Source organism: Durio zibethinus, chromosome 5 (genome assembly GCF_047325235.1).
Source record: "Durio zibethinus cultivar Kanyao isolate XHJ-2024 chromosome 5, ASM4732523v1, whole genome shotgun sequence".
Taxonomy (NCBI): Eukaryota; Viridiplantae; Streptophyta; class Magnoliopsida; order Malvales; family Malvaceae; genus Durio; species Durio zibethinus.
The window spans coordinates 1,449,044-1,472,352 of record NC_143166.1 but is presented as its reverse complement, the minus strand read 5'-3'; the positions used below and the strand labels follow the sequence as shown (position 1 = coordinate 1,472,352).

The following is a 23,309-nucleotide window of genomic DNA, read 5'->3' as shown; positions in this document are numbered from 1 at the left end:
AAGATGTTCTTAATTCTGTAAGTAAAACATGCTTTATTAGTTAGAGAGCATGTTTTATTACATGTCGAAAAGCCAACCGGTGGAGTGTCCTGTCATAAACAAGCCGGAGTGAAAATGTCACGGACTTGGAGTAAAATTAAGAATTTCAAATCGATTGAATATTAAAATTGATCTTAAGATATAAAAGTTCATATATTTTTTTTGTTGTGAGTTATTTTTTATAAAAAAAAAATTCTTAGAGATAAAAACGGATAATATTTTATAAAAATATGAACTGTAATAGATAGACTGATTTAGAACATTGAAAAACTATATGTCTTGGCGCCATGGACAGACAAGGAACGAACAAGGGGATATCGATTTGCTTAGTGGGGAGTTTCAAACAGCAGGTTGGAGCTCCAAGATACAATTTTGACTCAGAGCAAGCTTGACTCGCCTCTTTTGAACTCTTCAGCCCAATGCTTGCAATGGCATTGGAAGCAAAATCCCACATCGAGACAGAAAAAGGAAATAATAACACAATGACAACAAAGAACTTTACCAAAGCTGAAAACCCAAAAAAAAAAAAAAAGTCTCTGGCTAAGTGATTAAGTCTCTTGTCCAGATTTTGACTTTATTTTCAATTTAAAAGTTTTATTTTTTATAATTACTTGATTACATTCTTAAGTATGGTTAAGGCAATTAAGTTTGATGGCGCTACAAAGGATGTCAACATCCATTCGACATCAATAAGCAGCATGACCACACTGTGTCATCATGCAAATTTTCACAAACACCTTGTATTTAAGGGGAGAACCAACCCTGGCAAATGGCAACCCATCCTAAATTCTTAACCCCAGAGCCTGCCTGCTGCCTGCAAGCCAAGATGGTTTGCCCCGAGGGGGTGCCACCTAAGAACACAGGTGATTCGGCCTGGCTAGGCCTTGCCAAGCTGCCATGAAAAAGAGGGCAAAATGCTAATGCAGCATCAGCTTGTGTTCTCAGGTCACCCCTTTGGGGTACATCTATCTTTGCCTGTTTCTCGTGTGATTGATATTTGCACCAATGCTGAACTACTATCAGGTAAGGGACAAATTCATATTTAGTTCAATGGTAAGTACATACACTTTCACTCAAAAAGTTCGATTTATATTTTTTTTTCTAAAAAAATAGTCATTTTGTTATGATGACGACATTATTAGTAATGGGTGAACCCTGTTTGTCCTTTCTTCTTTTGGGTCCTTGCTTCTTTTGGACTTTTATTTGCTTACTGGTCAGTAAGGAGCAAATGCTATATCCTTCATACGCCTTTTATTTTCCTGTCAACTACTTCAGGCTACTGGCTGAAACTTGACCACCCATTTGTGTTACTATGACTTCTAGTCATCAATAAATTCTACACCAAGAAGGATAGTTGGCCAAACTCCTTATTGGCCGATGAGTAGAAAAACAAGAAGGTGGTCCCAATTCTATGATGATTTGTGAAATTGGGACGGAGGTTGTCTTCGCCAAGTACCAAAACTCCACGGCATAAGAACAAACGATCCTCACCCATTTTCTCTACCCATCCAGGCTTCAGCTTTTGAATTTCCAGGTTTAGCTAACATGGCAAACTCTGATGGTATCGACTCCCATCTTCATATTGCTCTCCTCCCTAGTTCTGGCATGGGTCATCTGCTACCTTTCCTTCGACTTGCTGCCTTTCTTATCCGCCAACAATGTCAGGTCACTTTAATCACTACACACCCTATAGTTTCCTCTGCTGAATCTCAATTTATCTCTAATTTCTTCTCTGGCTTTCCTCAAGTTACTGGAAGAAGTTTATGCTCCTCCCTGGCTCCCTCTTTATCCCGTAACTGCCAATTGCAATGACCCTTTCAAGCTCTAGTCTCGATCCCCTCATCTCATCTCATCTCATCTCAATCTCCACCCCTCTCGTTTATCATCATTGATATGACCTTAATGCCCTCTGTCATTCCAGTCACTGCTAATCTCTGTTTCCCTAACTACATTCTCTTCACAACACCAGCCAGAATCAATGTTCTCCCGTTTCGCATACTTCCCCTCGATTCCTCTCCAAGACTGAAGGTGGTTCTTCTCAGTTTGGTGATAGAATTAGAATTCCGGGCCTTGATTCACCGATTCCCATGTCGTCACTTCCTCCAACACTTCTAGACTCGAACAGTTTCTTTACAAAAATTTCTCGGTCAACAGTCAGAGTGTCAAGAATATCAATGGGGTGTTGATTAACTCTTTTGAAGGGCTCGTGAAAGCAATCTCTGGAGATGCTTATGGGTAGAAAAGTAATAGAAGGATTGCATCCATTGTTTCCTGTTGGCCATTTTCTGCCCTTAGAGTTTGAGGGGCAATCTTCTTTTGCACCATTGAAGTGGCTCGAGGCCCAAAAGGAAGGGTCAGTAGTTTTTGTCAGCTTTGGCAGTAGGACACCTATGTCAAAACAAAAGAGCAAATAAGAGAGTCAAGCAATGGGCTAGTGCTGACTCAATATATATCCGTCCGGGTGGTGAATAGTAAGGTAGGAGACAAAGAAGAAGAAGAGGGTTTGGATGAGGCTCTCGGACACCAGCTAATGGAGAAGATTAAGAATAATGGATTGATAGTAAAAGAACGGGTGAATCAGCAGGAGATACTAAACTCACAAGGCTGTTGGTGGATTCATAAGCCATTGCGGATGGAATTCCTGTGCTTGGATGGCCACAACATAGGGACCAGATGATCAATTCAGAGCTGATAGAGGTAGGTGGATGGGGGCTGTACATGAAGAGTTGAGTATGTTTTGGACTTCGGTGAAGGGAAAGGAGATTTGCGACAGTACTAAGGAGCTGATCAGGAGTAACATGTTAAAATTGGAAGATGCAAGAATCAGTGAAGAGGCTAGACAGGCTCTAGGGGTTGCTGGAAATTGCGAGAAAATGTTCAAGAAACTTTTCCAAAGCTGGAACAAGAACAGAATGGTATAATCAATTAGCTGATAGGTCACCATGTAAACCCAATGCTAATTGAGGAGTATTTATAAGCTTAGTTAACATCTTATTTGTGTACCTCTTAAGATTAAGTAATAAAAAAGTAAAGCTGAGAAAAAAAATTAAAAATCAATTTGAAACTTTTTCGGGTTAAAAAAAATGATAAATTTAATTAATAAAATTTAAAAAAAAAACATTTTTTTAAATTCAATTCAAATTTTAAAAATTTAAAATATTATAAATTAATCAAAATAATCAAATCTAATCTAATCTTCATTCCATTATCGCTCTTATTAAAAAATTAGACAAAATCTTATATTATTTTGAATAAGATAAAATACATTTATTATGAAATTTTTTTAAAAAAATTCACTTACCCTCTTTAATTTGAAAAATACTCTATTACCCTCATTAATGACACATTTAAAAAATTATGAGATAATATTATTTTAATATGCCTAAATATCCACTTTTTAATCTCTCTAATTTTCTATTGAAAAGCCAAAATTTAACTTAATAGCATTAAATTATAAAAGAAGGGGACTCAAACGGAATATATTGAAATTTAGAGGGCCACAAAGTTACTGACAATCAAATAAAGTTTGTTTTTTTTTTTTTAACTCAAAATACATTTCCGGCCAAAACTAGGTTCGCTGCCGCTAGCTCATTGGCCCTACAATAATAGTTGTATTTTCCACATTAATAAATAAATAAATAAAATCAAAACCCCAAACGAAATTAAAGATCATATTTTATTCCCCAGCTTCTTAATTTCGGGTACGTTCTATTTTCATAAATCGAACTATGAATTTTGATGAGTTTCTTCGAATTTTAATTTGGCTTAGTCAATTGTTTAATTTTATACGAAAACTTCGGATATAGGGTTCCCAAAACGTAATTGCTTAGTTTTTTTAGAGTTAATTTGGTAATTGTTGCTTGTTTTTGTTAAAATTTATTTAATATTGGGTATAAGGGATTGGGATTTCTTGCTTGTTCCTGTATTTTCATGGATCAAATTAAGGTAATTCGATAATTTGGGAACTTTTAAAAAGTGGGTTCTGGTGATTGATATATCAATAGGTTAAAAGGTCTTGCAATTTGTTGATGTTCATTGATAAAGCTCCACTTTTTTGGTCAAATTATAGATTTTATCGCGGTGGGGTTCCGTGTGAATTACCATTGTTTTTTAATGTCCGTTACTTCTTGTGGGTTGTTAAAGTTTGAGCTCATAAAGCACTTCGGGTTCACTACTGTTAGGGACTCTGATTGGGAGCTGCTACAATGCATCGGACAGTGGCTACGGCCACAACCAGGGGGGGAGTCCTGACCGAGAATGGGGACTCTGTTGTGACCTTGGATCAAGTCCCACGGTGGAGTGATGCAGAGTATAGGTCTTATTTGGAGTATGGGAATGAAGATCCTTCATTTTCAAATTCATATTGCCCCGATCCTTTAACGTTTCCTGGGGAGGAGAGTAGTAGCTATGGTATGGTATCGAGGTTTCCTGTTGATCAAGAAATAAACTCAAAGATATACTTGTGGAGGGGACAGCCGTGGAACCTTGAGGTTGATGCTGTTGTTAATTCTACAAATGAGGTAAGCACTGAGTTTTCCCGGCCTTATCTGATCTGTACAGATGCATAATATTTTGATGAATCGTATGAATTACTTTATCCTTGGATATGGAGAACCTTGCATTTTTCAAACTTACACATGTATGTTACATGGTCAAGTGAATATGGAAACAAAATGATGAGAAGAAGTCTGTTAGTAACATTGGATCTGTAGTGAATTGCTATATGAGGATTGAGTTGATAAACAAAATAATATAAAAAAGGACTACCTTTAAGGAGGCTTGATTGCTTATCGCATGGATACACTAAGTTGACCTGCATGTGCCTAACAACTTCATTCAAAATTTTAGAGCTGAACCCAGCTTAGTGTTTTTGTTCCACACATGAGTATATTTAATTCATTTACACTTGCATATGTAGTCCTTTAGGACCTGAACTTTCATCTTTGTATCTCTAACAATGTGGAAAATGTTGTAAATAATGTTGGAACTTTTTTACTTAACTTTTGCATGACCTTTGAGTGAGTAGCTTTGATCCTTAGTTGTTCTTATACAAGGAACTCAATTAATGTTTTAATCCCATCAAGGCTCAGAGTTCCTTACCCAGGAACAAATCATTAATTAAAGATGAAAATATTCTGATTTGTTATTTGCATGCTTGGTTGCAGAACTTGGATGAAGCACACAGTAGTCAAGGTTTGCATGCAGCTGCTGGACCTGGTCTTGCAGAAGAATGTGAAACACTGGTATGCTAAAAATTAATCGGGAAGAAATTATATGGGGACTGTTGCCATGGATGCATTTCATGATCTGTTTCACCACATTGATAGCTGTATTATAAGCTTTGTTATATCGTTTGACAAATCTTTTTTACTCTAAAGCAAGTTGTTGGGAATAAGGAAACCTGAAGCAATAATGACTTGATATACCTTTTATTGACAGGGTGGATGCAGAACAGGAATGGCCAAAGTTACTAATGCATATGATCTTCCTGCTAGGTGCGTATCACATTCTTGCATAACTTGAGAATGTATAGAGATGATGTGTCTACAAAGATATTATTAGACACTTGCATCTACTGCACTTCAATGAAGTTCTCAAGAAATTAGATTGATAATGCATATTTGTTTATATTACGAAATGTAACATTTTCCTATATAATATTTCTTATAATTGTTTCATGTGTCTTTGTTTGTTGATTTCTTCATCAATTATTGTAGAAGACTGAGGCTTATGATTGCATGATGTCATCATTTTCTTTTGATAATGCATGGGTCAGTTGTGATCATGCTGCATGAGCTGTGGTTCATAGCTCACATTTGAGAAGCTGTGCTGACTTGCTTTTTATGTTTCTTATTTTAGAATTTGAGTATTCCATTTGATTCAGTTTGCACCAAAACTGTTATAAGTTGAATTTTAGTCATGAAATCCTGTCTTGACTGAAAACTAATGGTTTTTTGTATCATATTGTTAGGAGAGTCATCCATACTGTTGGTCCCAAGTATGCAGTAAAGTATCATACTGCTGCGGAAAATGCTCTGAGTCATTGCTATCGATCTTGCCTTGACCTTCTCATTGAAAATGGTCTTCAGAGGTTAGTATATTGCAGATGCTATAAAGTATTTCTTGAGTTTGTTCATCTATCTGTTGTTTTATGGGTAAGATGTTCACTATTTTTTACATGTATCATTTGCAGTATTGCTATGGGCTGTATATACACAGAGGCTAAAAACTATCCCCGTGAACCAGCTTCCCATGTGGCTATAAGTGAGAAAATTTTCTATAAGTTACAGCTCTTTGTCTGATTCTGTTGATGTTTTGTGAACTAAAATATCTGGAATATAAATTTTTTTTTTTTACATTTTGCAATTTCATTTCATTATTATGATGCTGTTATTACAGAAAGTGGTGAATAAAAATCCAAGGGAGCGTTGAAATGTTTTTCTTATCAAATGAACAAGAAAAATAATATTATAAGATGTTATATTTTGAATGTTTGCAATGGAGTGACGCCAATTGTGCCTCTAATTTTTCCTAAGTTGACTCTTTCAATGTGCTATAGAAAATACAATGTTTTTGGTGCCATTGACTATTTTGTGTAATGTTCATTTCTTTTGATTGGCATACATGTCATCTGAAATTTTGATCGCTAATGCATGCTTCCGATAAGGGCTAAACCTCTTAAAAACAGAATTCTCTGTTCGCATTTAGTTGCCTGTGTTTCATACATGTTATTGAAACTGTTTTGGATTTTGGATGTTTCTGGGTTCAAACATTTTCCTGTTCTTCAGGGACTGTTCGGCGATTTCTTGAAAAGCATAAAGATAAAATCACTGCTGTTGTTTTTTGTACCAGCACATCATCTGATACTGAGATCTATAAGAGGTACCACTATTATTATTCATTTCTACTACCTTGCAAAGATGGCTTGCTTCTTTGGATGCATTGTTATAATGCCTTCATATCTTGAGGATGATTATTTTTCCTTGTGCTTTTGCTTAAAATGCTATATACCTAAGGTATCTTCTCATTAATTTTGTAAATTGTAGATTGCTTCCCCTTTACTTTCCTCGAGATAAGCATGAGGAGGAGGTGGCCATATCTAAGCTTCCTGCAGATATTGGGGATGAGAATGGTGAGACCATCATTGATGAGCGTAAAATCAGAATAAACCCATTGCCCAAAAAGATCCTCCCAAAGCCTCCCCAAGATCAAGTTGAACTCCCTGTAAGTGATGTAGGTTTGGTACAAAGGTTAGTTAACTCTATTTCATGATAAAATCTTTAATCTTTCCATACTTTTTTAGTATTCTCTTCTTGGCCTTAGATTGATCAATATCATTATGTGCAGATATTGTAATGTAGGTGTATCTATATCATGACCTTGTGTATTTGTTTATTTAATATGCGCTTTTTCCAAATATTTTATTGGTTAATATATCTAAGTGACTAAGTAGTTCTCAAGTGTAATAAATCAACAAGTTTCTTGTGATAGTGAATTTAAGTTATAACCAGAGTAGTCTCTATTCAATATTTTGGATTCCCTTTGAGCATATTTCTTGCTGTGGGCAAGTACCACTTGCAACTGTAGCTGTTTTAAGGAAATTTAAAACTTCTCTGTTTATCTCTTAGCCACTCAGTCACTCTTACATGTTCGCATGCATTTGCATACATGAACTAGTTCAAAAGCTACACACCTTATGAAGGGTGGTTTTGAATGAAATCTGCTTTGCTTTGCCTGTCATTTCTGGAGATTATGCATTTCTCCATCATGTTATTTGATCCCTCTCTCTCTCTCTTGCACAGATATGCACATGCATGTGGACGCATGAATACACACATAAAAGCTTTTGGTTTTAAATCTGTTGGATAACATATGTACCTAGTTGCCTTTCCTTTTCTAGAAATTATGCATTTCTTCATTTTATTTGTTGCCATATGTGGATGTATGCCTTGATATATGCTCTGACCATCTGTGAGATATGTTTTTCCAGTTTTGTGGATTTGATAGGTTTTGAGAAAGATATTATTAAAGCAAGAAGTAAATCTTGTTACTAGTTTATTTATGTTTAGTTGCTAGATAATTAGAATTTGTGAAGTCTATCAAACTCTTGCTTCTCTGAGTTTCCATGTAGCTTTGTGGCAGTTTTCATGTATTCTATTTCCATTATTGTGGTTCTGTTTTGATTTTGCTAAATGATCACAGTCTATTTGGATTTCAAGTCATTAAATGACCTTATTGGATGATGGTTATCCATTTAGGAACTCAAATTACTTGGATACATATTTGGATCCCGCTTTCATGTCCTTGATCAAAGATCCAGATCAGAGACGCCAAGAACAATGGGAAAAAACTGCTGAAGGACGAGGTGGTTGGAATTGTGCTAAGATGCTTGGACTTGGTGACCTCGGTGGACCTCCATTATCTGCTGCTGAAGAATACTCACTTCACTCCAGATACCTTGCTAAGGCAAATTCTCTTAATCTTTCTGAAATCGCAGAGATGAAAATTGTGTAAGTGTATTATGCTGATTTCCTTTCATTTTTTCCCATCTTGAGTTAGCATTCCTTGTTATTATATTTCATTATTTTTGGGATTGGTTAAACTTTATGTTTCCGTTGAATGATTGGGTTCTTTACAATCAATGTCTCTGGAAGCACGTTATGATAATGAACAAACAGTTGAAGTCTTGAGACCTTTTATGTTCAATTTTTATGTCTTGGCTTTATTAACAATATGTGGGACCATGTTTCTTTTATAGTATGAAACTCGTCAATTTCATACATTTTTAGATTTGTCCTGGTCTGAATATAAGGTTTAGACTTAGCTTATTTGTTTGATATCAGTTATCGTGGGGGAGTGGACAGTGAAGGTCGCCCTGTTATGGTTGTTGTTGGAGCACATTTTCTGCTGCGGTGTCTTGAGCTTGAACGTTTTGTTCTCTATGTTGTAAAGGTATTAACTTACTAGTTGCTTTGATTGTACTTTTGAAATTTCAAGACATAGTCTCATAGAATACACATCATTTAAACTGCTTGATTTTGGGAAAGAAATTGTGGTTATGGAGACATTTGATGGTATACTTTTATTGAAAAATTGCTTTTGAGCTAGGATCATCTTTTTGCTTTCTAATTTCAGGAATTTGAACCCTTGATACAGAAGCCTTATACTATTGTATACTTCCACTCTGCAGCATCTTTACAAATGTAAGTATTGTATGGTTATGAGAAATTTGGTTTAATTCAAGCACTTTAAAGAAACTACCAGGGGTTAAAGGTTGGTGGATTTGGCTAAATGTTTGAATTCTTTGAGTGAAAGCTTTTTGACCTATTTCTTCTTATAACAATATTTCCAATTATATGCTAATATCTTAAAACCATTGCTTTTTTAAACAATAAATTCTGGATGCCCATTTCCTTAGAGATTTCAGTATCATAGCTGTTGGCCATCATTTTTTTTCCTGGTGTGAAAGCTGATTTTATCTGATCATCAAAGGTTAAATATATTAAAAAAGATAGGAAGCCAGCCACTGTCAGGGTAAGAAACAGTGCGACACTATTGAAAAATTGAACTTGTTGTACAACTGCATGTGATTTTACTTAACAAGGATCAATAATTTCTTTTACACTTTGGACAGCTGGTCATACAAGTCATTCTCTGAAATTGCATTTAAAAGTTTCTGATATTAGATCAATTCCTAGACACCGAAAGAGATAACAAATGAGGGCTCATAAGCAATTGCATAATTAAAAATGCAATCAAACAAACAAAAAGGTTGTGTCTTGTCTTTGGAAAATAGAATCTAGATTGGGAAATTTTCATTATAATTAATACATACCTCTCTTGGTACAGCTACAGCACCATTATATGGTCTTCGTAGTAAATTGTTTTCAGAACAGTCAATTTGAATGTGAATTTCTCTTTGATACCTGCTCATGTTTAATTTTTATTCTGGAATAACCAGCCAACCAGATTTAGGATGGATGAGAAGATTGCAGCAAATACTTGGTCGGAAGCACCAACATAATTTGCATGTATGCAGCACTAACGATTCTATCTAATCTGAATATTCATATACAGCTTTAGTTTTTTATATTGTCTTATATGTTTTCTATAGGCAATATATGTTCTTCATCCTACCTTTCACTTGAAGGCTGCAATTTTTGCTCTGCAAATGTTAGTGGACAATGTGGTATGTCTTAATTATTTCTCATTGAAAAATGATTTGTCTGTTGAGGAATCTTGCTGTAACTTGATGTTCTTGGAATTTATCTACAGTTGTGGAAGAAAGTGGTATATGTTGATAGGCTTCTGCAGCTATTCACATATGTTCCTCGTGAGCAATTGACCGTCCCCGATTTCGTGTTTCAGTTGAGTGATCTAGTTTAATCTGTTTATTATTTCAAACTAAACATACCCTTGCTTAATCCTAATAATTGTATCGATAGTTCAATTGGTTTATTCAACGATTTTCATGATTAATCTTGTTTTATATGAAATGGTTGTTTGCGAGCCAGTGGATCAACAATCAAAAATCAAAATGATTCTAAGTTTCTGTCGATATGATTATGGCAGGCACGATTTAGAAGTGAATGGGGGAAAGGGTCTTATAGTAGACCCCAGAACGAAATATGTACATCATCGACCCTAAACATTTAATATCCAGTTCCACCAGCTGATCAAATGCCGTTGATTCTTGGTTTGATTTCTCTTCTACTGTATTTTGTAGATAAGTATTTCTCATGTAGAAATAATATTCTGATTTTATTGAGCAATGATTTGTTTGTTTTAGGATAAGGAACGTGATATTCTTTCTCTTGTATCATCATAAATGCTTATTAATAGTATATCAATGTGATCTGAGCTTCTGTTCGAATTCTGCAGTTGACTCTGTAACAATGTCTTATCGTCTTTCTCACAAACACATTCACAGTTTTTTTCAGATTGTTGCACCACCAATATCCTTAGTTTACAAGAATTATGCATCTTTCTGATTTTAGCTGAACTTTGTTCTGGACTGAAGTTTAACAGCAAAAACACGTTTAACTGAAGCCAGTTGCTGTTTGCAATGACCGCCCTTTACATGCCTTTATTTAGATCATTAGCTCAACACCATGCCCACTTCTTAGTCACTGGGCTTCACCATGACCCACTCCCTTCCACCAAGCTCATTGAATCCTATGCCCAAGTGGGTGCCTTTCAATCTTCAAAACTTGTTTTTCTAAAACTTCTCAAACCCAGATTCTTTCACGTGGGCTGTTCTAATAAATAACTGCTTTCAAGAAGCCATTTTTCTCTATCGTACAAAGAAAAACAAAAACCAAGTCCAAATTAGTAACTTCATATTTCCTCCCGTTTTGAGGGCTTGTTCTGGTTTTGGTGATCTGGGTTTGGGTGGAATTGTCCATGGGGCCATAATAAAAAATGGGTTTGAGAAACATTCTGTTATTCGGACTTCATTTCTTGGTATCTATGGTGAAATGGGATGCTTAAGTTATGGTAAGAGAGTGTTTGATGAAATGCCAATAAGAGACATAGTTTCGTGGAGTTTGATTATTTTGAGCTATGTTGAGAATGAAAAGTCAAGTGAAGGGTCGGAGATGTTTCGTTTAATAGTTTTGGAAGGTATTAAACCGGACTCGATACCAATGCTTAGTGTAGCTGAGGCTTGTGGTGAGTTGGGATTTTCAAAATTAGCAAGGTTGGTTCATGGTTATATGAAATGGATCCTAACTATGATGTTTCATGGAATATGCTCATATCAATTTGTACTGAGAAAGGTTTGTTAACAGAGGCATTGACTAAAGCCTGACTCCTTTAGCCTTGCAAGTTCTCTCTCAGCTTGTACAGACACGGGTTTATTTCAATTTGGAGATCAGATACATGGTCATATTATCCAAAGAGGCCTTTCAGATGAGTTTGTCCTGAATTCGCTAATTGATATGTGCTCACAATGTGGTTTAACGGAATTGGCATGCATGATATTTGATTAGATCGAAGAGAAAAGTTTTGCAACATGGAATTCTTATGGTTTGCGGATGTTCTCAAAATGGTAATTCTGTACTCGAACGGTGTTGAGACGAATGGTAGCACCAGGGGTGAAAAAAAATTTTGAAAAAAATGAAAATTGATTTGAAATTATAATATGTAATTTAGTTTAGATAAGTTTTTTTTTATTCGGTTTGGATTAAATTTAGACATTAAATATATATATTAAATTTAGATCAAATTTTAAATCGAGATGTAAAAAATAAAAAATAAAATAAAATCGAACAAAATTATATATTTTATTAATTTTTATATTTTTTAAATTTTTATAAAATAAAAATATTTTTTTAATATATAAATTTATTTAAATATATTAAAATAATATATATAAATAAAACATTTTAAATTTAAAAAATCGATGAATCAAATTTAATTAAACCAATAAAATTTAATTTAATTTAAATCGATTTAAAAAAAATGAATTTAAATTCAAATAAATTTTAAAATTTTATAATATTATATATTATTTAAATAAATTAAATCAAATTTAATCTAATCCAAATCATTATTATTTTTTATATATCACTTTCATAAGCATACTTCAAACATGCTCTAATTTGGGTTATCTTGAGTAAGGATGGTAACGGGTCGGATCGAGATAAATTTTTGTTCACCCCGAATCCGACCCGATTTGATTCAAATTTTTTTATTTTTTTAATATTCGAATTCAAACTCGATCCGATATTATATAAAACGTATTTGATTCGATCCGATCCGAAATTAATAAAATATTATTTTTTAAAAATATAAAATATTATTTTTTAAATATAAATATTTAAATATATAATTATATAAATATATAAATAAAAAATAATTTAAAAATTATTTTTATATTATCAAATCGAGTCGAATCGAATCGAGTTTATCTAAAATCTAAACTCGATATTTTTTTAACATTATTCAATTTGATTCGAAATTTAATTTAAAAAAAAAATTAACTCTATAAAATTGAATCGAAATCTATAAAAAACCGAATTTGATTACCCACCCTAATCTTGAGAAGGGAAAATGGCTTCGCCACAAGCTCCTAAGGAATAATTAAATTTAAAGAGAATAAATAAATGTCAAAAGAAAGAGATAAAATATGGGGGGCCACATTGCAAATAAAAAGTTTAGGAAAATCCAAAAAGTAAAAATAAAAGAAAAGGATGGAAAGGGACAGACAAGTAAGAGTAGCACTCAAAGGAAAGGAAAGTTGAATGATATAATAATAAAAGAAACGGTTGTTTGAAACTGATTGGTGAAAGGTGATTGGGCAAGAGCATGTCTAAAGACAAGGCAATTGACTATCACCAAAGAGATTGGACAGCAAATCAACTCTGACGCCGACACGGACGCTTCTGCTTTCTTCTGTCCTAAGCTTCGTACAAAAGCTAGATCTTCTTCATTCCCCACATTCCCTCTCCACGTGCCCTTTCTTCCGTCTTCCCCACTCTCTGTCTTCTTTCTCTCCTTTTATTAATTTTTTTATTAAAAATTATTTATAAAATTAAAAAGAAAAACAAAGTTGCACATTAAATCAGTCACATAACAGAAAAAAATATTATTATGAAATTTTGATTTTTTAAATTTAAATATAATTTTACACCCTAGTATTTAAATTTAATTTAATGATTAATAAATATTTTTTTTGTTAAAAAGTAAATTTTAAATTAAAAATTAAATATATAACAATCTCTTAATCATTAAAAAAAAAATTACAATCAATGTATAAATTTCGTATTGATATTTTAGATATTATAAATAGTGATAATTTGTGGTTTTCATGGTTACTTTGTTTGAAAATAATGAGAAAACAATAATCGATAGAGAAGTGGATGCAGCTCAACTCAACCAGTGGAAATGGAGAAATGGAGTTTGAAAAATATCCCAATATAGAAATATCAGAAGTGTTGAGAACAGTGCCGATTATCTGTTAAATTAGTTTGCATGTCATTAGAGTTAGCATTGATGGTTAGTCAACCCTAAAATACAAAGAGAACCCATATTGTTTCACTAAATTCACAAACTGAAGGAATGCTGTCATATATCTTGTAAGAAATCATGCGACATTATTAAAGGATAATGCAAGTGTAGCCAAATTTCAGGCTGAGAAATATAGAAAGGCAATCCCCAGGGATCATGATAACCTCGCTTCTCAAAGCCAGTGAAGCAACAATGACATAGTTCCCTCTATAGTATCCTCAATTAATACATTAAAGCCCGTTTCTGGAATTAGGTTAAGGCAAGAGATGGAGGGTTTCCTGTGGCACATCTTTGCCGGCGGGGTCGTCTAGTTGTCTTCCCCCATCCCACTTCAATACTATTAAGTTGCTGCATCAATGGCGTGCAAGTTGTGGCAGCTGCTAAAGCAGGAGAGGAGTTAGTTACCGACCGTCGCCTCCCCCTGCCACAACCGCTTCTAGTGGAGTTTCTTCTTGTCAATCCTGAATGCCATGAATGACCCATTGCTCTCATAAGCCCTCCAAATGTCTGAAGATCTTCTGTTACCTCATGCCTTGATAGGGAAGCAAGACCTGGAAGGATGTCCCTTTGGAAGTCCCTCCGCTGCCTTCCTCGCCTTCCCTGGCCCTTTCGTGTTCGACTTGTTAACAGAGAGGTAGTTCCTGTTTCTTCCACTTTAAAGTTTTCAGGAACCAGAGGCTTGGGCATAAAATCCTCTTCCTTGGTTTCTGGTAATTTCAAAATAATTGATTCAAAAAAATCAATCTCTTCTAAGGAAGATTCTTCTTGATCCCCATCTTTACCTCTCAAAAGAGCCTCGAACTTGCGCTCGAGATCCTCGCCGAAAGAGGAAATTGTCTCGACAAACCAATTAAGGTGGTCTGTCATAGAAGTTTCAGATGAATAGCAATTGACATCATCCAAATGAATGCACTGACCAGATGATGAGATGGCAACTATTGCCTCTACTGCACTCTTAAAAAGTTCATCCTGCAGGCAGTCATCTTTGCTTTGTTCTGATTGCAAAGGTAATTCACATGCCTTTTCCAGTAATTCTTCACCATGAATGACATCCTCAGGCTCCGGAACTACTGGAGCTTCCAAATCTATCCCTCCAGTCATCTTCATACTGGTGCTCAGAACAGAGGGTATAAAAGAAGCTTCATCCTCATCAACACTGGAGTTCAAGTCAATTTGATGTCTGAAACTTGATAACTTTGTATCTCCTTCCTTCTCCATGGCTGAATTCTCTGCAACAATGTCTTGGCTCACATCAGGAACAGTCACATCACAAGGTAAGTTAATATCAAGTAACTTATTTCTCCCCCTATTTTCTGCTTCACCTTCAGGTGGTTGAGTAACAGGTACATACGGGGAGGTACAAGAAGACTCATTCTTAGAAACATAATTCTTTTCAAAAATGGGATTCCCTAGAATCTTTTTATTGCGCAGGCATGCACTTGTTTCACTCCTGCCGGCATCAACATTATCGGAGAACGAAACTGACTTTACATCCTGTGTAAAAATTTGACTTAAACCATTTCCAGTCTCATTTTTATTGGTTGACTGCTTTGGAAAAGATTGAGAGAAGCTCAATTCTCCAGCATTCAAATCCCTTCCTGAACTTGTGGCCTCATTCTTACAAGCAGGCTTGGCTAGTAGCCATGGCAACCCTGGAAGATGGTCCTCATGCTTTCTTCCTCCATCTATTTGAGGACCTCCTTGCAAAACTGGCACATTAGATGAACTGTTTGATAGCACCACATTCAAATTCACATCACTTGTAGACTTCATATCAACACTATTTGAGAGGTTGTAGGGCTTAGTTGAACCATGACTGTTGAACTGCTCAGAGACCCCCTTACTATAATTACTACAGTTCAGATAATTGTAACTGACTGAAGGGAAGTGAATTGCAGGTTCTTTGGACCCTGATGAGGATCCATAATAAAAATCATTTCGATTTGGCAATTCACTTCCAAAACCCGGGTTAAGTCTAGAATTGCTACTCATGTGCCACTTCTCTCCAAAAATCCCATTGCTCTGGGGTGATATGACAGAACTCTTACTAATAGGACCGGATGAGCTCAAAAATGGGTGAGTCCAAAATGACATTGACTTCTGCCTTAAGCTACTGGAAGAATTTTCCCAAGAAGAAACCGAATGAGACAATGGCTTTACCAGATCAGAAGAAGCAAATGTATTCAAACTAGGTGCATTTGAAGTCATGATTGACTCCGGATCGCTGTTATTGGAGATTTCACAATTTCTTTCCAAAACTTCTAAAAAGTGAAGCATTCTTTCTCTTGAGAGATCTGTCTTGCTTTGATCAGCAAGCAAAAACATTGGAGGATCATGAGCTTTGTCCAAAGGAACCTGTACCTGTTGAGAAGATACAGGCAACTTCTGAGGCTGAAAACCTTGAGAAAGAGACTTTGAGTTGCTTTTACCATGCCCTACAAACCAAGATAATATTCACATGAGAATAATAAAAAATAAATTTAGAATTGCAATCTGAAGGACAGCCCAAATATCAGTTTTTCTGTCTACAAGCAAAAATAAAGACAACATCACATAATTTATTTTCTCCACTGACTACAAGCATGCTCAATCATAAAATTGGAAATATGACTGTCCATTATCATCCGTACAAGATGTGGCATAGAAACCATACTACTGCCAACAGGACAAAGCCAAAGAAGATACTACAAGACTTAATAGGTAACAAATGAAAAAGGGAATAGATTGCAAGTTCACAAGTAAGCATTACCTGCTTCAAGCACATGGGAAAAGAATCCTCTAGCATTTCCATTGTTCTCAACATGTATATTGTTTATGGACCTATTATCACTTTGTTGATGAGAATTCACAGAAATGTCTTTTGGCAAACCAAAAGGCTCTTGCTTTGGTTTAACAGAGAGTTCACGGCCTCCATGATAGGGGCCATGGCCTAGAAAGTGCAAATTTGCAGAACTATTGGTTTCTTCAATCTGAATAGGCTCATTCAAGTCAGCCAAACTATTCTTGCCCCTTAAATATGAATCAGATCTTGAAGCATCTCCTTGGCAACCAGTCTTCCCAACATTACCACGAAATAGCTTCACACCACTCTCAGGCCCAATTTTCCCACTTCCATTTGGAAGATAATTTGACATGCCAGATTTTGTATCATCCCTGAACTGTTCTGCTTCTTCAGTATCAATGTACTCGTCTGCCGGCAGTTGAAGATCAAACATTTTCTTTCTCACTTTTGTGGGTCTGCACTCTAGCACCTCAACATCCTTTGAATTACCTCCATTTTGGGACAGAAAGGAACCAACTTGGATGCTGCTTCCCTTCATGGAACTAAGGGGAGAATGACTATCTTCAACAACAGAAACCGATGGTCTACCAGAAAAAGAGTTTGCCACAGGGAAGCTGGGGATATGCTGTTTCTGAGCCTCTTCAGTTGTAATTTGTGAGGCTAACGGACTTGAGGATAATGATGGCTCAATAGGAATCCGATTTTTTTGTAATTCTTTCTTTTTGATTTCATCCATTAAGTCCCTTTGTATCCTGTACAAGCAATGAAGCTCAGACACCTGGATAGAGAGACAGAACTCAGATACTTAATTATCTACAAAACAAAATGAAGTATATAAACAAGCAACTCTCAACTTCATTGAAACATGCCAGGTGAAGGACATGTAAAACAAAATTAAATACAGGCACACAAACTGCAGAGACCTCATTACCTGATTCTTAAATATAGCCTCATGCTCAAGCATTGTTCTCTTCAATACGTCCTTATCATACCTAGGATATGCATCTATACTGGGCCTCGGGAAAAAGCTAGTGTAATACTGACCATTTGTCAAGGTTTTATCCCCATAACGAAGTGGCCAGCTACAACTGTTAGAATCCTCGTTGAGATCCCTCATTGAGTAATATCCTGGCAAATAGCTTTTAGATTGCACTTTTGTTCCCATTCCTGAAATCAGTACAAGTCTAAGTAATTTAGCATATGATGAACAATCATCACTACAAGAATCTTAATACTTAATTGCCTAAGGAAATTACTTGCAGTGTTATCCATTCACATAATTTATCAAACCAGACAAACCATAGACAATGGTTAAACATATTTATCAAAAGAGCAAATCTTTCTCTATATTCTCCAAGTATAAAAGCAATTTAAAGAAAAATGTGAGAAAATTCTCTGACAACGATGCATTTTGTTAAAAAGCCTGGAAGATATTCATTGTAACAGAAAAGGGCACCTTTGTACTGCTAGTGCAGGAATCCTACCCCACCTGAACCCCGAAACAAACAAAATAACATTAATCACAAGCAATTATGAGTCAGTTTCATGCACCAATGGAATCAAAATGAACCTCAGGTTTCCAGGACACTAAGGTGACACGAGAGCAAATACTATAACAATCATAAGTAGGCTACAAAATCCAGGGAAAGGGTGGCATCAATTATGTTAGTCGTGCCAGAGATCAACTTAATTTCTTGATTGATAAGTACTCAATAATAGCAAAGCAAGCTCAAGTTGATGAGTGGAGAACTGGAAGATGAGATGATTACAAGAGCCTGCATAAGGAAAATTCTGTCTCCACAAACTCATTGATAAATCCCTAAGCACTGGCAATATGTGAATACATGAAATACATTGTTTCAGCCAAACGGCAAATTCATAAGTAATGCCGCCAAGGAATATAGCCATTAAACCAAGGAATCATCACACCTTTCTTTGGTAGAAAATCTCCATAGACTAAATACATTGTTTCAGCCAAACTGTAAAAGTTTTTGCTCTATCATCTATGGAAAAGTACCATAATCATAAATTCATAACTAACCACCAAAAGCAGACACGTGTAACCAACATTTAGAAGTATAAAGTAAGCTACAACATCATCAATTAATCACCAAACCCACTTCATACAAGTTGAACTTCCCAGATAAAGACAGAATTTTGCAGAAAAAGGTGCTGACAAAGAAGGAAAGCTGGGAACCCTAGGATCAAGAAAGCAAAATCCTATTCTGTTTGTTAAGGAAGGGGAAAGCAAGATGCTAAAATTAGTAAGCAAAGTTAACAGAGTAGACCCACGTAACTAATACCTAAACTAATATGAGATATTAGCAAATATTAACATCTGAACATATCATTACAAAAGCTATGATCATCCATCAAATCAAAAGTACCATCAACCCCAATCCAGAAACCACAAAAATAGAAGCTAAAAAATCCTGATTAGATGAAGCAAAAAATCAGCAAACATACAGTTAAGAATATAGGTTTAATTAACTCAATTGCGAAGTAACCATAACCCCACAATTTATCAGACTTAAAAATAAAAGAAACTTCAGCAAAAAAGAATAAATAAAACCCAATTAACCAAATCATAATATAATATATATATATATATATATAAAATCAATAAGTCAATTTACCAGAAAGTGAAAAAGAACAATTTTACCTCAGACCCACATCCTCTAATCACCTCTCCTTCAAGATTCTCCCATGGATTTTGCTTTATACTTCCCCATCATAGATAATTCACAGCTTCCAAACTTCAAAGATTAAAGCTTTACAACAACAACAACAACAAAATTACAGTAATCAATACAGCTAAAACAACCAAGTGGGTGTTTTTGTAACACCGTTAAAGGTTAGATTGTCATCAGGTTGAACCAAAAAGAAAAGCAGGAGATTTCGCTCTTCTGGGCCAAACCTTTCTGTCCCTTAAAAAAAAAAAGATACCGTTTAAGTTCTAATTTTTATTTTTGTTTCCGGAGAAAAACCTTTGCTGTGGCGTGCGTTAGAGAGAGAGAGAGAGAAAGATCCCCGATAAGCAATCTTCACACAAACAAAACGGCCTTCTAAGAACGTTGACATGAATTTTGTCAACATCTGGTCTCCTTTTATTCTCTGCTTTTCCTTCACTTCTCTCACAATTCTGTTATTTCTCAATATATATTATTTTTTTTGTTTGAGTAACTATAAAGAAATGGCCTAGATTCTCTTCCTCTTTCTTGCTATTGGTACAGATATTTAACAAAATAATATAAATTCATTATGACGAATGCTTAATTTAATATTAAATTTAAAATTTAATTCAATTAATTCATATATTTATTAATAATATTCAATCAATGTGAAATTTTAATAATATTATTAAGTATTATGACTAATTTATTTATTTATAAAGGCAAGTGAAAATGCAACAAAAAGACTTTGGAAAGAAAGAACAAAATCTCCTAATCATGTAGGCAGTAGTAATTAATTAGCGTTAATTACATTGGAGATTTTCCATTTTAAACAGTGTTTAATTGGCTAATGCTGCAGAGCAGACAGGAAGTGGAGTCCTCCGATACTGTCTGAATGATGAGGTCTCTTGAGGTTTAGGACAGAGATGTGCTGGAGAGAGTTTTCAGTAATAAATGCCCCTCAAAATCAGACATAATTACGATATCATCTGTTCACTTTTTTCTTAAAGAGGCTTTTATTACAGCCGTAGTTGTGGTTGATTTTGATTGGTCGCTTCTCTGTTCACTTTTCTTTAAATAAGATTAAAGATAAAAAAAACTGTTTTGTCAATTTAATTTTTTTTTTCATCAAACACTTTAATATTTTAAATTAATACCATTAATTTTGTATTAATACTTAATAAAAGCATAACATGTAATATAAAAATCTAGTTACAGTCATATCATTTATTTTTATATTTTTTAAGAATAATTTTTGATGATATAACAATAATTAATGTAACGATAATTAAATTTTTATTATATATATTATAATTTTATTAAATATTTATATCACGTAAGTTATTTAACTGATAGTAACATTGTAAGGAATTAAAGTTTTTTTTTACAGTTATAGGTGTGGTTGATTTTGATTGGTTGATCCTTTATTATTTTTTGTTTAAAAATAATAATAGAATAGTTGAAAGAAAGAAAAGAAAAAGAAGTGAGAAAGTGATGAATAAAATCTGAAAAAAAAAATTGAGTTATTCAGATTTGTTTACATAAAAAAAAGGGCCTATGAGAAAAAGGAATTAAAGCTAAACACTTTGGGCCTCTGAGTTTGCTTTTTAGCTACATTATTATAACAAACACTGCTTCTTCCCAAAGGTAACAACGCCCCAAAAATCCATCAAACAATAAAGGAAGAATGAAGTAAAGGGGAATTAAAGCCTTGATTGGCTAAAAAAATTGCTCATATAAATAAGGGATAAGAGTTTAATCTTAAGAAATGAGAGATTCTGGATTACCCTTTTTTGCAAATGAGATATTATATTTAATAATGCCAGCACAATAACTATTATAAAATAATACGTGATGTATTTTAATTTCTCTTATACATATAAAATTTAAAAAATTTTATCGATATATAAAATAATATGATCATACATAAGGTTTGGCGATACGAAAGCATACTTATTTATACATACATAGAAGAGAAATTAAGAAATTTGAATTGTGGCATGCATGTCAAAAGATAGATGAAAACAACATTAGATGTTATAAATTCATAATTTTTTTTTTTTAGATTTAAAGATTAACATCATGTAAATATGATTCGATTAATCGAAGTATCGATTTCATTACTTTATTAAGTATGAGATCATATCTGATTTAGGGCTTTTTGATCTCTAAAAAGAAATTTATGATAATAGTATAACAAAATCAATCTTCCTTTTAAGTTTCTTATGGCATTTAGATAACTATTACTTAACTAGCCTCACTCTGATCAGCCTTTTTTAAATATGTACATACATACATATATATATTTTTAATACGAGATTATACGGATATTTACAAATAAATTAAAATTCCATGAAAATGCAAATTAATCACTTTGTTTTGGCCTTAAATGATTGGTGGCCAAACCTTTTTTTTCTTTTAAAACCATGGCTTTTCACATTAGTTTATATCCATAATTAAATTCTATTTTACTTTTTATCACTTGAGTTAAGCTCTACTTATTATTTTTATTAATATAAAATTATAATTGTGAACTTTATATACTATAATTTTAAAATTATTTTAACAAATTATAGAGATAAAAAATGTAAATAATATTATAAATTTATAAATAATTTTACATAAATAAATTTATATAAATTAATCTAAACATATATCATATATACGGAACAAAACTTAAAAACTTTTTATAGCTTAAAAAAAAAAAAAGCAATTACAGCATGCCATGGCATTGATAGAGGGACATAGAAGTAATTTTAACATTTCAAACCTAAATTAGTAAATTCAACATGGAGATCCCAATATTGGCCGTACACTTTTTTTGTTTTTGGGCTTAGCAAATCAAAGCCTTGCGGCGACACCAACTCTCAAAAGTCAAATCCCTATGGCGATCGTGTCCACGAGTGTTGGGCTGCCAAAAACCAGAAAGAAGCTTTAACTCGCACTTAGGTTAATAACGAATCAAATCGAAATTAATTTTTATTCATTATAAATTTGATTTAATTTTATATTTATTAAATTTAAATTTAATTAAATTTAAAAATTTTTTAATTTTTTTATATTCGAATTCGATTTGATTTAATATTATATAAATAGTACATAACTCGATTTGATTCGAAATTAATAAAATATTATTTTTAAAATATAAATATTTAAATATATATAAATAATTAATTAAAAAAATAATTTTTATATAATATCGGGTCAAGTCGGATTTGTCTAAAATTTTAACCCAACCCAGCCCTAATTTTTTTTTTTAACATTATCCAACTTGACCCGAAACCTAATTTAAAAAAAAAATCGATCTTATGAGATTAGATCGAGTCAAAATTCATCGGAAACGAATTGGGTTACCAATCCTACTCATACCCTCTCGTTTTCCCTAAAATAATGAAACTACCCTTTTTCAATATTCATGCAACGAAATTACCCTGATTCAATTTCATTTAGATGAATTTATATTTGATTTTTTAATAATATATAATATTATGAAAATTTTAAATTCGATTCGAATTCAAATCGATTTTTTTAAAATTGTTTTGATTTCAATAAAATTTTTTTGATTCGGTTGATTAATTTTTAAAATTTATTTTTTTATTTTTTATATATTATTTTTATAAGATTTGTAATATATTTAAATATATTTACATATAACATAATTATTTTTATTTTATAAAATTTTAAAATATATAAAAACTAATAAAAAGAAATAATTTTATTCAATTTTTCATATTTCAAATTAAAATTAGCTCTAAATTTAATATATATATATATTTAATATCTAAACTTAATTTGAATAAAATAAT

At 33.4% G+C, this 23,309-nt stretch overlaps 3 protein-coding genes and 1 pseudogene across 9 annotated transcripts; 3 read left to right on the top strand and 1 right to left on the bottom strand.

The window, feature by feature from the left end:
* The first annotated feature begins 810 nt into the window (after positions 1 to 810).
* LOC111282171 (uncharacterized) lies at positions 811 to 10,912 on the top strand. Of its 6 annotated transcripts, none has more exons than XM_089760515.1 (15): positions 811 to 1,062; positions 4,221 to 4,559; positions 5,205 to 5,282; positions 5,479 to 5,534; positions 6,011 to 6,130; positions 6,233 to 6,303; positions 6,828 to 6,921; positions 7,086 to 7,289; positions 8,298 to 8,549; positions 8,883 to 8,991; positions 9,175 to 9,242; positions 10,001 to 10,070; positions 10,154 to 10,228; positions 10,315 to 10,406; positions 10,612 to 10,912. In XM_089760515.1, exons 2-15 carry the CDS (start codon positions 4,245 to 4,247, stop codon positions 10,685 to 10,687), a joined length of 1,680 nt encoding a protein of 559 aa, XP_089616641.1. In that variant the 5' UTR covers positions 811 to 1,062; positions 4,221 to 4,244; the 3' UTR covers positions 10,688 to 10,912. The 6 variants fall into 6 exon arrangements, with proteins under 6 accessions (XP_089616641.1, XP_022725889.2, XP_022725891.2 ...); XM_022870154.2 differs by lacking the exon at positions 811 to 1,062 and adding an exon at positions 3,698 to 3,740; XM_022870156.2 differs by lacking the exon at positions 811 to 1,062 and adding an exon at positions 3,698 to 3,740 and having other exon boundaries at positions 4,109 to 4,559.
* Positions 1,449 to 3,095, top strand: LOC111282612 (UDP-glycosyltransferase 708G1-like; annotated as a pseudogene).
* Positions 10,913 to 11,104: 192 nt separating the features above from the next.
* On the top strand, positions 11,105 to 12,029 carry LOC149518639 (putative pentatricopeptide repeat-containing protein At1g69350, mitochondrial). The gene is made up of 3 exons (XM_089761432.1): positions 11,105 to 11,228; positions 11,278 to 11,816; positions 11,916 to 12,029. Exons 1-3 carry the CDS (start codon positions 11,105 to 11,107, stop codon positions 12,027 to 12,029), a joined length of 777 nt encoding a protein of 258 aa, XP_089617558.1.
* A 2,055-nt stretch (positions 12,030 to 14,084) lies between these two features.
* On the bottom strand, positions 14,085 to 19,958 carry LOC111282286 (uncharacterized). Of its 2 annotated transcripts, XM_022870303.2 has the most exons (5): positions 19,819 to 19,958; positions 19,494 to 19,602; positions 17,763 to 17,998; positions 16,799 to 17,609; positions 14,085 to 16,484 (listed from the first exon to the last, which is right to left on the bottom strand). In XM_022870303.2, exons 3-5 carry the CDS (start codon positions 17,994 to 17,996, stop codon positions 14,299 to 14,301), a joined length of 3,231 nt encoding a protein of 1,076 aa, XP_022726038.2. In that variant the 5' UTR covers positions 17,997 to 17,998; positions 19,494 to 19,602; positions 19,819 to 19,958; the 3' UTR covers positions 14,085 to 14,298. The 2 variants fall into 2 exon arrangements, with proteins under 2 accessions (XP_022726038.2, XP_022726036.2); XM_022870301.2 differs by having other exon boundaries at positions 19,494 to 19,958.
* Positions 19,959 to 23,309: the final 3,351 nt, after the last annotated feature.

What these genes read in the sequence shown, in the direction of transcription:
- LOC111282171 (XM_089760515.1), top strand. Translation starts at nt 4,245, where the DNA reads ATGCATCGGACAGTGGCTACGGCCACAACCAGGGGGGGAGTCCTGACC. An exon ending in AGCTTCCCATGTGGCTATAA is followed by an intron (nt 6,304 to 6,827) that starts GTGAGAAAATTT and finishes CCTGTTCTTCAG; the next exon opens with GGACTGTTCGGCGATTTCTT. An exon ending in TTGTTCTCTATGTTGTAAAG is followed by an intron (nt 8,992 to 9,174) that starts GTATTAACTTAC and finishes TTCTAATTTCAG; the next exon opens with GAATTTGAACCCTTGATACA.
- LOC149518639 (XM_089761432.1), top strand. Translation starts at nt 11,105, where the DNA reads ATGACCGCCCTTTACATGCCTTTATTTAGATCATTAGCTCAACACCAT. An exon ending in TGAATCCTATGCCCAAGTGG is followed by an intron (nt 11,229 to 11,277) that starts GTGCCTTTCAAT and finishes TCTCAAACCCAG; the next exon opens with ATTCTTTCACGTGGGCTGTT. An exon ending in ATCAATTTGTACTGAGAAAG is followed by an intron (nt 11,817 to 11,915) that starts GTTTGTTAACAG and finishes TTTGGAGATCAG; the next exon opens with ATACATGGTCATATTATCCA.
- LOC111282286 (XM_022870301.2), bottom strand. Translation starts at nt 17,996, where the DNA reads ATGGGAACAAAAGTGCAATCTAAAAGCTATTTGCCAGGATATTACTCA. An exon ending in AGGCTATATTTAAGAATCAG is followed by an intron (nt 17,610 to 17,762) that starts GTAATGAGGTCT and finishes CTCTCTATCCAG; the next exon opens with GTGTCTGAGCTTCATTGCTT. An exon ending in TTCCCATGTGCTTGAAGCAG is followed by an intron (nt 16,485 to 16,798) that starts GTAATGCTTACT and finishes CTTGGTTTGTAG; the next exon opens with GGCATGGTAAAAGCAACTCA.